General features: G+C 39.8%; 1 protein-coding gene across 1 annotated transcript; it reads right to left on the bottom strand.

Annotated features, from left to right (window-relative positions):
• Window positions 1-12002: 12002 nt before the first annotated feature.
• Window positions 12003-12841, bottom strand: LOC126439749 (proteoglycan 4-like; the record flags this gene model as incomplete). Its single annotated transcript, XM_050090574.1, has 1 exon — window positions 12003-12841. A coding segment is annotated over one exon (839 nt), but the record flags the coding sequence as incomplete, so codon positions are not given.
• Between the last annotated feature and the right edge of the window lie 474 nt (window positions 12842-13315).

The raw sequence follows: 13315 nt of genomic DNA, 5'->3' as shown, positions 1-13315 counted from the left end.
CCATATCATAATGCAAAGGAAGAAGAAAGCTTAATAAAACACAGGCAATTTCAGGCTTTTATCCCAGAGAAACGAACCATTCATCCGGTGATTTTTCTTAAATCTTTTAGTAACGCATTTCCACGCACTTGGAGTGACCGGAAAAAGATTTCATATATTGTCGGTTACATCCAAGGCGATGCAGCTGTCTGGGCATACAGTCAAGCTGACGTATGTACCACGTACAGTGAGTTTGAGCGTGCCTTTCTGAACAAATTCTGGTCGCAATCCGTCCAGGAGCGACTCAGGAGACAAATTTTAGAACCTGAAACTTTTAACAGTAAAAATGGTAACTTACGCAGATATTTTGAAAAATACTTGAACATGGGACATTTTTTAGACGAACCAGTCGCAACACGTGATATACTCCGAGCGTTGAAGGCCAAATTGCCTTTCAACATTAAGGAAAAACTTCTACATATCCCGGATGACGATTCAGATTATTTTTTAACAGCTTTAGATTCGGTTGACATGTTACTTGAAGATCAGCGCTTCGCGCGGCAAAACAGCAGCCACAATGTTTACACTAGTGGTATGCAAAACATGCAGGCTTGCCAACACAATTCTGGCGCGCCCACAGTTGGATACGCGGTACAACAAAAACAGCAAACTCACATGCCGTCTCAGTACGGAAATCAAAATCAACACGCGTATTCCAATACGAACAATAGTTACAACAGTAATAACATTTCATGCGGCAATCCATACAAAAGGCACCGCGGTAATAACTGCAACGGTAACAACGGATACAAAGGTAATAACAAAAACACAAACAGAAATAGAAATAATAATAACTACGAGCCAAGACAGCATCAAGGTTGGACTCGTAACGATCAGTACTTTCATTCAAACTCTGCTTTACCACAGCAGCCACCAGGTCAAAATTGGAGCATACCTTACGACCGACAGGTAAGTTATAATGCGCAACAGCAACAACAACCGCAAAAGTTTGGAGATCATAATAGGCAATATCCGAATGTGAATATAATAGAAATGACACCTGATGCACAACCTCAATCTGTGTCAGTACCTAGTACAAATGATAATCCAACAAACTAGAAACAGTCACTACTTTGCCCCAGGTCGTGGCTGAAGAATCCTTGGGGGGCGGCTTCAATGTTAATCAGTTATTTGACACCACACTTGAACAACAGAATAATGATATGCCGAGTAATTCTAAACAAAAACTACCTGTTTTATTTATAAGATACAACCACAATAACAATATATCAGATGAACTTTTACAAGACAGTACACAATGTCGTTTAAACACAAATGAAATTGTTTTAGCATCCATTACTGGTGTAGTAGGTGGGATTCCAACTACTATTATCCTAGATACAGGTGCAGCTGTGAGCGTTTTATCTTTTAATTTTTATAAAAAGATGTGTGAATTGGAACCTGTGCCTGAGTTTCCTGCCCAAAACTGTAAAATAACTACTGCACTAGGTAATAAGTCATGTAGGGTTACGAAGCAAGTTTTTGTAAACGTTAAAATAGGTAATGGAACCGTACAATGGCCATTCCTGGTTGTACAAAACCTTGTGACTAATTGCATATTAGGAATAGATATTATGAGCGAGAAGGACTGCATTATAGACTTCTCCAAAGATAAATGTATTTTAAATGATAAAAGCAGGGTAATTATTATTGATTTGGACAGGAGAACTCTAAAGCATGACAAACACTGTACAGGGTACAAGGTTCAGTTAGTACTTGACAAAGACATTCAAGACATGCAAACACACTCATCTGACGCAGAGCTAATGGACTTGAAAACATTGCTTGATCATAAGATAAGTGAAGCTACAGCTCTCAGTGTACATGAACGTATGAAACTACAGGAAGTGTTATCCAAATATTTACAAGTTTTTACCAAACGATTAGGTGTTATCAACACGTATGTGTACAAGATTGAAGTTAAGCCTCACAAGATCTTCTACCATAAGACATATAACGTACCGTTATCTCAACGACCTGCTGTGTGGCAAGAACTAAAACAAATTACAACATAGATTATAAGTAGTATAGAAATTTTCATTTCAGCGATTCCAGTGACGCAGTTGAAGTCAGAAGATCTTTTCTTTCAACGCCGCGGTTCCACCGAGAAGACTGAATATTAAAGTAAAATTTATGATTACGTAGCAGTGAATGATATATAAATTTTTCACGGAACATTTGTGACTGTAGGGACCACTGACTTGCTATGACACCTGACGAACCGACAGACGTCATCTGTGAAGCGATCTTTTAGTTCGAGAAATAGATTAGACGCACATCTCTCAGCAAGAAAAGCATCTACCAGTAGTCAAGGCCACACAGACACACTACACACACGCACAAAACGCGAGGAATCGAACATTTTCTCTCTCTTACTATTTTGAATATTTATTGAGTAGTGAAAACGCCTGGTCTTGCCTACTGATGTAATGAATGTTGTGTCTAACCTATCCTAATTTCAGATGACATCACAAAAAACATCGATAATATCCCAGCAAAACCGCTAAAGAGGATGTAAATATCTGCAACTCATGTAATCAAATATGACACAATGTAATAACCTATAGCTATGTAATGATGATGTAAACATGTTTATGTGCAACTGTATTATGTTTATGCTAAGAAAATATGTGACGTGTGTATGTGTTATTACTTATGTTTTTTTAAACTGATGTATAATGTAACTGTTACTGTGTGAAAATTTGAACAAAACGAGTGCCAAAAAGACATTGCATAGTGAACCTCTGTTCACGGACATTAACGAACATTTAGGTGAGCTATATTCAGCAAAAAACTGAAAATGTGAAGTGAATAATTCGTGCATCGTCTAGTGACATTACTACAGTACCCAACTTCAAGATGTTAACTGGATTAAATGGACACAAAGTGCCTGTCCAGAAAACAACACGACGGGTGGAAGAGTTTTGGTTGGAACTTCAGGGAATGAAATGTTCTCGAAATGTGACGGACACTCTTACCTGGACTGTCCAAGGATCGACGCCAGCTATGTGCCGTCCGAGGTTCTGCAACCAAGCTTCCACGGAATATCGAAAACGAACTGCATATGGACCAATTACTCGACGGGTCACGTCTGATCTGTAATAAACAATGCTTTTTGTCACAACGAACTGCATCACAACGACTATAATGGAAATAGGAAATGGACATGCTTATGTATCAATCACGTTGTTATACAACGATGTTACTGTGATCAAAAAAACTTTACCACGACGATACTAACCTGTAAAAAAAATTATTGTGCAGCAGATGAATATGAACTGTGATAACGACACCATGTGTATAGGTCAACGCACCTGAAAAATACGGACATTTTTCTTTGAAGCATTTCATTGCAATGCTATGTAACTAAGAACATTCAACAATCTAAAGTTGTATTGTATTATAACAAATATTGTAATTTTAAAACTAAGTTACCTGTCATAGAATGTAGTCTTCATATGTAATCTTGGTGGAATATTTTCTTTGTGCAACGACTAAGAAATGCGCGCGCACACGAACAATATGAACTGCAATACTGTGCCGCGTGATCTAAATTTACGAAATAACGGCAGTGCCGTAGTTACACAGACGCTTCTGCGCATGCGCGCACTCTGTTTTGCCAACATAAGAACTTTTTCGGCGCACGCGCGTCACTCAAATTTTGTGTATAATATACAGTATAATGTAAGTCATGTAAATAGTTGTAGATAACTTAGATTTTCTTGTGCCTTTAGGTGAATTGCTCGCCTGCAGGTGTGTCCTTTCGCCTCGCAATTCAGGGGGCAATATAAAGGCACATTTGCATGCCGAGCGTGAGTTTCCTCGGAAACGCGAGATATTAATTAAATAAATAATCAGTGACAAATAAATAAAGCCTATGGCACACAACTGCAGCGCTGTGTCGCTGATAAAACAAAAGTACATTTTCGTTAGTCGTATGTTTGATTAAAAAAAAAAGAAAGAGCCCTGGTTGAAGTGGTGCGAGAAGCACGTATTTTAGTTTATTGTCTGGCACACCGCCATATTTCATGTTATAGAAAATTACTGCGAGTTGCAACCATACTAGGCACTCGATTCTGTAAAGAATTTATATTTATAAAAGTAAGTAGGATTATGAACTGTAGGCTTATTCATTGAATATATCTGATTTAACTAACTGTGTAATTTTTTGTTTAGTAGACAATCACCTCTGTACGACGCTTTGGCATGGCTGGCAAATTATTGTAATATTGAGATTTAGATTATGAGTCCGCACCTACCGCAGCAGTCTTTGGAAACGATTTAATTACGAAGTCCGATTATTTCAATTTTATTTCACGGTCAACTACGAGTAACATTGCCTTTACGAAAAAGCCATTGTCAAGCGTCTGATACCGAATAATCAAAACCTGACGACTCATAGGAGAGCCAATCAGACAGATAAAAATAATTAATATTTAATTTTATTTTATTTTATTTTATTTATTTTATAGGCGGTATTGAATAGAATTGGGGAGAAGAGGAGCTTGTGGCACAACTTGACTAGAAGAAGGGATCGGTTGGTAGGACATGTTCTGAGACATCGAGGGATCACAATTTAGTATTGGAGGGCAGCGTGGAGGGTAAGAATCGTAGAGGGAGACCAAGGGATGAATACACTAAGCAGATTCAGAAGGGTGTTGGTTGCAGTACGTACTGGGAGATGAAGAAGCATGCGCAGGATAGAGTAGCATGGAGAGCTGCATCAAACCAGTCTCAGGACTGAAGACCACCACAACAACAACAACAACAAGCCTGTTTGTTATAACGAGGAAGGAGAAGAAACGGGGACATCACACAAATAATGGAAGAATATAACGATTCCAAATTTACACAAAAATTTCATTCTACTACTTTTCGGTCTCGTACATGAGAAACTGGAGCGCATGAATGAAATGTCAAACTATTTCGTATTGGTACTTCGTGAATTTATTGTCGTATTATAAAAATGTCGTTATTGCCAAAACAGTGTCGCTTATTTGGTGTGTGTTACAACTGCTGCAATATTAGGAAGGCCTATTTTGTTTCATTAGGAACACAGTGACAAAATAGACGTAATCAGATCGAGAAACCACACCAGTCTTGGGTACTAATTGTATTAAATGCTTTTTCAGTATTAGACAACGACATTTACATTTTTCATGTAGTAGAAAGTTTAACGAACTGTGATAAGGTAATAGTTCTTTCGCAGAAATGAAAGAACGCGATGTAAAGTTATACCAAGATTAGAGAGAAAAATCGCTAGGACATAAGAATTGAAGAAATGTGTACTGTCTTGCCTGTCTCTTGTCTTTACTGGTTTTAGGTATCCTATATTTAATTTTATGTTACACAGAACAGCAAGTTATTAGCTAAAAGGCAATGAAGAGTCCAGATTTTGTGAACTTTTTCTCCTGGTTACAAATAATCCTATCCAGTATTAATTGCGAGGGGTTGTGCAGAATGTCAAACCGGCTGACTGGGAGCAGGATAGGCAGTACAGGACATTTCTATTTCCACTGTCCTGAAATAGTTCGATGGCATCGATTACAAAATATATACTTTTGAGTTCCACAGAGCGAAATACAGTGACGTGCGCTATAAGAATGTTGTTTGAAGAGGCGTGGCACGGCACTGCACTGCACACTTAATACCAAATAACGTATCTTACATTTCCTGGAAGTTATATGCTTTATGTTTCAGACTCTTCAGGAAGTTGTGCGCTACAAAATGAACTTATTTTTGAAAATTCCCTTTTTTAATTTTTGGTGTTCTGATGCGCAGAGCAGTCTGAGTTATAGGGGGACGGGGGTAGTCTCCACGTGACTCGTGTTTACATTTAATTATTTTTCTGTTTGCCCTTCGTTTACTGCTCTCATGTCAATTGAAAACAAGACGGATTCCTGTGGCTGGGAGCTATTAAGTGAATTAAAATATATTCGCGTAATTACGGAAGGCTAAAATATGTTACTAGTTTCAGACTATTTCCACCTTTCTGACAGTCAAGCATTAATCGCCTTGCAGAACAATAGTTATTTTTGTCGGTTTGCTAAAGATCTTTGGGTTTTATTAGGGTTTCCTGCCGAGGCATTGAATTCATTGAAACGAAGTGTTTAACTCCACACTATTGGCTAGTTTCAACTGTTCGCTGCGTTTTACGTGCACGTCTTCATCTTCTAGCGCTTATTTCATTATACCATAACAAAGAACCAAGCATGAGATAATACAGTACTGGTACTCTAAGCAAATTTACGTCCCGAAAACCACACTGAGAAGCTTCATATCAGGTCGAGGCCTAAGTCATTGGGAATGTGGACATACGAATGTGCACTGTAAGGCGAACTATGAGTTTTAGTACGGTTCACGAAATTCCGACGCTCTTGGAGTATCCTCTCACGTCTTGTTTCTTTTATGACAGGAAGTAAGATCTTTTAATGTTTAACACGTACGAACTTAAGGGCTTCCTACGTCACTATAGAGGCGCTGCCTGGCAACTGCTGAAATGAATATTTCTACCAAGTTGCGGGAAAATATTGCGAACAGTTATTCGAAAAGCGTTGTTTTTAAAGTAAATTTCCTTTTACGGAAGATGAACTATGTGCGCAAATGTACTATGAATTTCCTATATAACAGAACGTTTGCTCTCTTTTAAAAATCAACTCTTTGATGACGAGCCATTTAGAAGAATTTCTAGCCCAGAAGATCAGAGATTTATGTCGGTATTAAAAAATTTACTGGCCTATTTGTGTGATGTATCAAAGTGTAACATGCGCTAAACAAATCAACATTACATGTGAAAGTTTAGTTTCTCTTGTCGCTTATTAATATTCGATACAAAAAATATGCTAAAGCTTAGCTTTTCTTGTTGCAACACTATGTGTATTAATTTAAACCATTAAATTTTCCTGTTGTAGGAATTCAAATTTATACTTTCGTGATACGAAAATACGCAGCGTACATGTTGCTGCACATCACAAATCTTTCCAAAACGCGTTTTTTCACTCCGGGTTTCGCTTTCTAAAGTGCAGGGAAATTCTACGCTGCTGTATAAAACCATATCTATTGAAAGGATACGTTTTACAGTTCCGAGGGAAAGTATACTGTCACTTAACACAGAAAGTGTATTTTCACCCGGGAGAAAATTAATTTTAACCGAGAGATCCGGGAAGAAACTGGGAATTTTTTTTCCTTGTCCGTGTGTACACCCTGAAATAGAACGTTATCCACAAGACAACAGTCTGTGTTTATGTAATGTGCTGTGTCAAATAATGCACCTTTCATACGAATCAGTCCACGTATGTCAATTGTCTTAGATAATTTTTTATTAATAACTTACCTAGTAACAGAAGGTCTTAACGGTTTCGGACTGCAAGAAGCCTCTTCTTTGACATGCCTAATTACAGTAGAAATATTTGAGATAACATCTGAAACATTGACTTCTCGATAATTTTGCACCTAGATGAATTCTTAGCCTTTTTTTTTTACACTCATCAGAAACACCTCTCACCTTTAAAATGTGTCACCTCTTCAGCACACATTGCAACAAACTTCGTTGTTTTTTTATTACAACCTACATTCCTGAAGGTGGTGTCAGTATGGGATTTCTTACTACTGTATTTCTTTAAATGAGTTGTTTCCGACTGAAAACACAATAACGATCAGTTTACGCGTGACGCACATGCTGTAGAACTTCTGTTTTAGTTTACAACAAATATTTATTCCGTACTTCGCTTTTTGGACTCTCCCGTTTCCACTACCTTTACGCATTGGTTTCAGTTTTACTTGTTACTGCAAATGCTTCCTCACTCTGCCTGATTACAAATACACCACGAATGAGAAGCCTGTGCTGGATGTAGTTGCGCAGGGATGAAGGCACGTTCAACGTTTTTGGAGTCAAACATTACGTAAGACTCGGCTATGGCCTCCACGCCCGGCCACTGTTGACTGGTGCGGGCAGGCTGTCCAGATAGGCTGTGCTCAGGACACCTCGCATTTTGTGCTCCATTACTCGGTCATGGAGGACTAGCCCACCCCAACATCAACTGCTCTACTATGTACCTATCTGTCAAATGCATGCTCAACTTTTCTTTTAAACACGAGCCAAGTTTTATTGACCCAACGCCAAACTTCAGCGCCGCCCTGCTCCTAGAGCTGGTTGTGACGATGTGTTCTACGAGATACCATTTAGCGTTCCACAGGAAAAGAACTGGGATTTGGCTTGGCTGTTCGAACTAACAAGGCCAGAAAAAGCCGTGATAAAGCTGTGGGTAAAGAAATGGCTAATGCAATGGACCAAATGCACCTACGCTTTGTTACTTACGGAGCTGAGACCCGAAGATTTTCGGAATTATTTAAGAATTGATGAAAAATGCTTTTCGTAGGTTCTGAACGTCGTCAAACGATAGCTACTTACGATTTCCAGCCACTGGCGGAATTTACGAGGACCTCAGATTCAGCGCAATTAATCCGCAAAATTATTATCTAAAATGTTTCTTGAAATCTGCAAGGTGATTCATAGTTGCTTGAGGAAATATTCGTGATAAAGCAGAAGCGAAACTAATATTAAATTATATTAATGTAAACTGTATGAATTTATTTCGTATGTAATAATAATATCCCCTGTAAGTTCAAGAAACTGATTTCAGATTAGAAGGATGACTGCAAATGGCGGCGGCGCGTATTATGTAATAAATTCAGCAACATATTCATAAGAAATGAAGCCACGTAACAGTTGTTAGAACTTAAGAAAGGCTCTTCACTTTGCTCTTCATAGCAGAAGGGGTGGCGATAGGTTGAATTTTTGTAACACTTCTAATAATGAAGCAAGTGTATTTCATGAATAAAAGTCCGTCTACTGTCTATAATTCGGTTTTTAGTTCTTGTTTTCGATACGTATCGGAAATGAAATAAAATCCAATCTGTCTCTATGGTTATCTGACTTCATTTCCGATGAGTATTGCAAATAAAACCGAGAAACAGACAGATTAACAGTTATTCACAAAAGTGTGTCTCTTATTTTCTCTGTTTGCCACATGATACTACTACGGATTCATTAAAAATGAAAGAAGCACTTCATTTCTTACCCTCTACTGCTGTACTGCTCGCACGGCATGTCCCACAGACATCTGAAGACTCGAAACGTTTCCAGAAACTCTGTCATCAAAATTTCGTCTGCCTCGCACACTGCCATGTTAGCCACATTTGGAGTGCACTGAACCCCGCGCATAATGACTCAAAAGGAACTGTTGTGGGGCGGCTTGCAGGACAGACTACACAATTTGTACGGCGAATGGGGTGCGGCTGTTTGCTAGTCTTACCTAACCAAGCCACCGCAAAGAAAAATCGGTCTTTCTACCAACAAACCTACAGGCCTGCTGTTAGTCGGTCGGTCGGTCAACAAGCTACACACGCACAATTTATCGGCCGGTCGATAAACCGGCGCGTGTGTAGGGTAGGGTCCTTTACTGACAGTAACTGAAGGAGAGATAGAGCTCGAAAATCTAGATTTCGCAGTAGCAGATTCCGATGTCTCATAACAGGCTTCTGACTTTAGTGTTGAAGGATTTCAATACTACACCTTGCCAGATATGTAGTATACCGATGCAAACATTACGACAGATCACTGGCGACACACGTTGGGGAGTTACTGGCAATGCTTGAGGGAAGTTCCGTTGGGTGGCTGACCACAATTTCTCGCGGGGGTTTGCTTCTAACCTCAGAATCGTTCCTTCAAACTACTATGAAATTATCGAGTGATGTAACGCAGTGCTTAGCACACCAGACTCACATTCGGGAGGTTGACAGTGCAAACGTGCGTCCGGCCATTTAGGTATAGGATTCCCGTGGTGTCCCTAAATTGCTTACTGAAACTGCCGGGATGGTTTCCGTGAAAGGGCACGGCCGACTTCCTAGTCCACCCTTCCGTAGTCCGAGCTTGCGCTCCGTCTCTAATAGCCTCGCTGTCTAGAGCACGTTGAACCCCCCCCCCCCCCCCCCCCCCAGCTACGAAATTGGAATTAATTTTTGTTCAGATCTATGGAACCACAATTTGTCCACGGAAATTGTTGTCACTAAGAACCTGTGCGCCATACCTTAGGAACGATTCTCCACTTTTCATCCGGAAGTAACTAAAATTTGCGCCAGAACGAAACCATTTATCCAGCTGCGCTGGCTAGCATCAAAGACCAGGCAAAGGAAACAGAGGCAGCTCAGCGTCGGGAAGCAGGAAATACGGATTTGTCATCCGTTTAGGGTCTAAATGAACAATATTTGCGTATACAAGGCTCCTACACACACCAATTTATCGGATGCAGAATGACCAACTTCGTCGCAGCCTACACACGTCTGGACCGACTGTACTGGGTGATTATAGTGCCGCCCTGTTTGTTTTATCTTCAGTTCATTGCGTTTTTGTTCTACGAGATCGCGCCTGGTTTTTCAGAAAGAAGGTAAGAAGGGAAAAAAAGCAGAGACAAAGCTGTGGGCAAAGAAGTGGCAAATTCAGGGGAAGAAATTCACCCATGTTTAGGCTGGGAGCTTATAATTTTCCTGATTATTTAAGAAGGGGTGAATCATGCATTTCAAAGCTGCTGGACATAATAGAACCATTCTTACAGTAAAAGTAATGCAGCCCTGAGAGAGGTGTTAAACTCTGAGGAGAGGCTGTTAGCTGTATTACGATTTCTCACCGTTGGCGGCAGGCCTAAGATTCAATACTGTCATTCCGCTACAATTATTAACTAAAATTATTCCTGAAACGTGCAACGTGATCTATAGTTGAGAGAGGAAATAAATCACGATAAAGTAAAATAAATAAAACAAAAGACTTTCATGAAAACGTTATTAACTTATTTATGGATGTAGTACAAAAGATGACCTGTAAATTCCAGAAACTCATTTCATATTTGAACAAGAGGGCGGCGCTCATCATCTAGTAAACACAACACATACGTAAGAGATGAAACATTTAGCAACTGTTAGAACTGAAATAAATAAATAAAAATAAAATATCCCACACTTTTCTTTACGTGGAAATAAAATCTAAGCACAGAAATAAAGTAGATCGGCAGACTTAATCTCGTGTTGCTGATAGAGAAACCATTATGGATTCCTTACAAAATTAAATAAGTGCCTCATTTCTTGCATCTCTATTGTTATACTCCTCGCACGACGTGTCGCGAAAACATCCGCAGTATTTGAATTTCTCTAAAAACTCTGTACTTAAAGTTTCGTCCGCCTCGGACGTCGAAATGTGTATTACAATAGTATTTAATTCTGGGAGCTGTGTCAAAACAGGAGTTTTACGCTGGCTGTTGGCACGATCACGCTACACACGACACAGTTTCTTGGTTCGGCTGTCGACTGGTCGCACACGTCCGACGTCCCGACAATGAAAGTTCGGCCGTCGGTCAATCAAAAGACCGACACACAGCCAATTTGTCAGACGGTCGGTTGGTGGGGCGCCATGAGAGGCGCTGCTGCCGAGTCACGTGATCTGCCTGACGGCTGCAGCGGACGAAACAAACAGTTGTGCGTTATTCGTCTTACTTGCTTACGCTGGTGGAGATCGAATTTTCCAGAGTTGTTTGCTGTTTGGAGACGGAGAGTTTTTTGCTGTTTTGTTGTTTGGAGAGGGAGAGTTTTTTTCTGTTTTGTTGTTTGGAGAGGGAGAGTTTTTTTTCTGTTTTGTTGTTTGGAGAGGGAGAGTTTTTTTGCTGTTTTGCTGTTTGGAGAAGGAGAGGTTTTTTTTGCTTTTTTGCTGTTTGGAGAGGGAGAGTTTTTTTGCTGTTTTGCTGTGGGAGAGTTTTTTTGCTGTTTTGCTGTGGGAGAGTTTTTTGCTGTTTTGCTGTGGGAGAGTTTTTTTGCTGTTTTGCTGTGGGAGAGTTTTTTTGCTGTTTTGCTGTTTGGAAAGGGAGAGTTTCTTTGCTGTTTTTCTGTTTGGATAGAGTGTTTTTTTGCTGTTTTACTGTTTGGAGTGAGAGTTTTTCTGGTGTTTGGAGTGAGAGTTTTTCTGGTGTTTGGAGTGAGAGTTTTTCTGGTGTTTGGAGTGAGAGTTTTTCTGGTGTTTGGAGTGAGAGTTTTTCTGGTGTTTGGAGTGAGAGTTTTTCTGGTGTTTGGAGTGAGAGTTTTTCTGGTGTTTGGAGTGAGAGTTTTTCTGGTGTTTGGAGTGAGAGTTTTTCTGGTGTTTGGAGTGAGAGTTTTTCTGGTGTTTGGAGTGAGAGTTTTTCTGGTGTTTGGAGTGAGAGTTTTTCTGGTGTTTGGAGTGAGAGTTTTTCTGGTGTTTGGAGTGAGAGTTTTTCTGGTGCTTGGAGTGAGAGTTTTTCTGGTGCTTGGAGTGAGAGTTTTTCTGGTGCTTGGAGTGAGAGTTTTTCTGGTGCTTGGAGTGAGAGTTTTTCTGGTGCTTGGAGTGAGAGTTTTTCTGGTGCTTGGAGTGAGAGTTTTTCTGGTGCTTGGAGTGAGAGTTTTTCTGGTGCTTGGAGTGAGAGTTTTTCTGGTGCTTGGAGTGAGAGTTTTTCTGGTGCTTGGAGTGAGAGTTTTTCTGGTGCTTGGAGTGAGAGTTTTTCTGGTGCTTGGAGTGAGAGTTTTTCTGGTGCTTGGAGTGAGAGTTTTTCTGGTGCTTGGAGTGAGAGTTTTTCTGGTGCTTGGAGTGAGAGTTTTTCTGGTGCTTGGAGTGAGAGTTTTTCTGGTGCTTGGAGTGAGAGTTTTTCTGGTGCTTGGAGTGAGAGTTTTTCTGGTGCTTGGAGTGAGAGTTTTTCTGGTGTTTGGAGTGAGAGTGTTTCTGGTGTTTGGAGTGAGAGTGTTTTTGCTGTTGGGCAAGGAGCGGAGTGTTTTGGCCCAGAGAGTCAGTAGTTGTTCTTCACCAAGTTAAGAGCCATGGTAAGTGAAATCTATTTCTTGTAAATTGTATTTTACAGGTATATTAAGTTTTAAGGAAACGACAGTGTCCATCTTTTAGTTGATGTTCTTGTAACCATGTTTTGCATGTAAAATGAAAATAGACGATATTTAGATATCGTTCACTAATTAAATCTTCCCTCTGAGAATGCTTGTATAACAGCTTGCTCAATGTGAATATTTTTTTCCAGTGAACACCAAAAACAGATGTTTTACATTATCATTTTGCCTGTTTCGGTTCGATAGATGGTAGATTTTTTTTTTCCAGCAGTGGCTGCGCTGTTTATTTTCCCATTAGAGGTTTTCTTTCCGTCATCTGACTTCAGATTTCGTATCCATCCAACCCGATAAGTTCTGGGTGAAGGTTGTGAGAAGGAAAAGTTTG

Source organism: Schistocerca serialis, unplaced genomic scaffold (assembly GCF_023864345.2).
Source record: "Schistocerca serialis cubense isolate TAMUIC-IGC-003099 unplaced genomic scaffold, iqSchSeri2.2 HiC_scaffold_1340, whole genome shotgun sequence".
Taxonomy (NCBI): Eukaryota; Metazoa; Arthropoda; class Insecta; order Orthoptera; family Acrididae; genus Schistocerca; species Schistocerca serialis.
The sequence above is the reverse complement of the archived record's forward strand: the minus strand, read 5'-3'. Positions and strand labels throughout refer to the sequence as shown.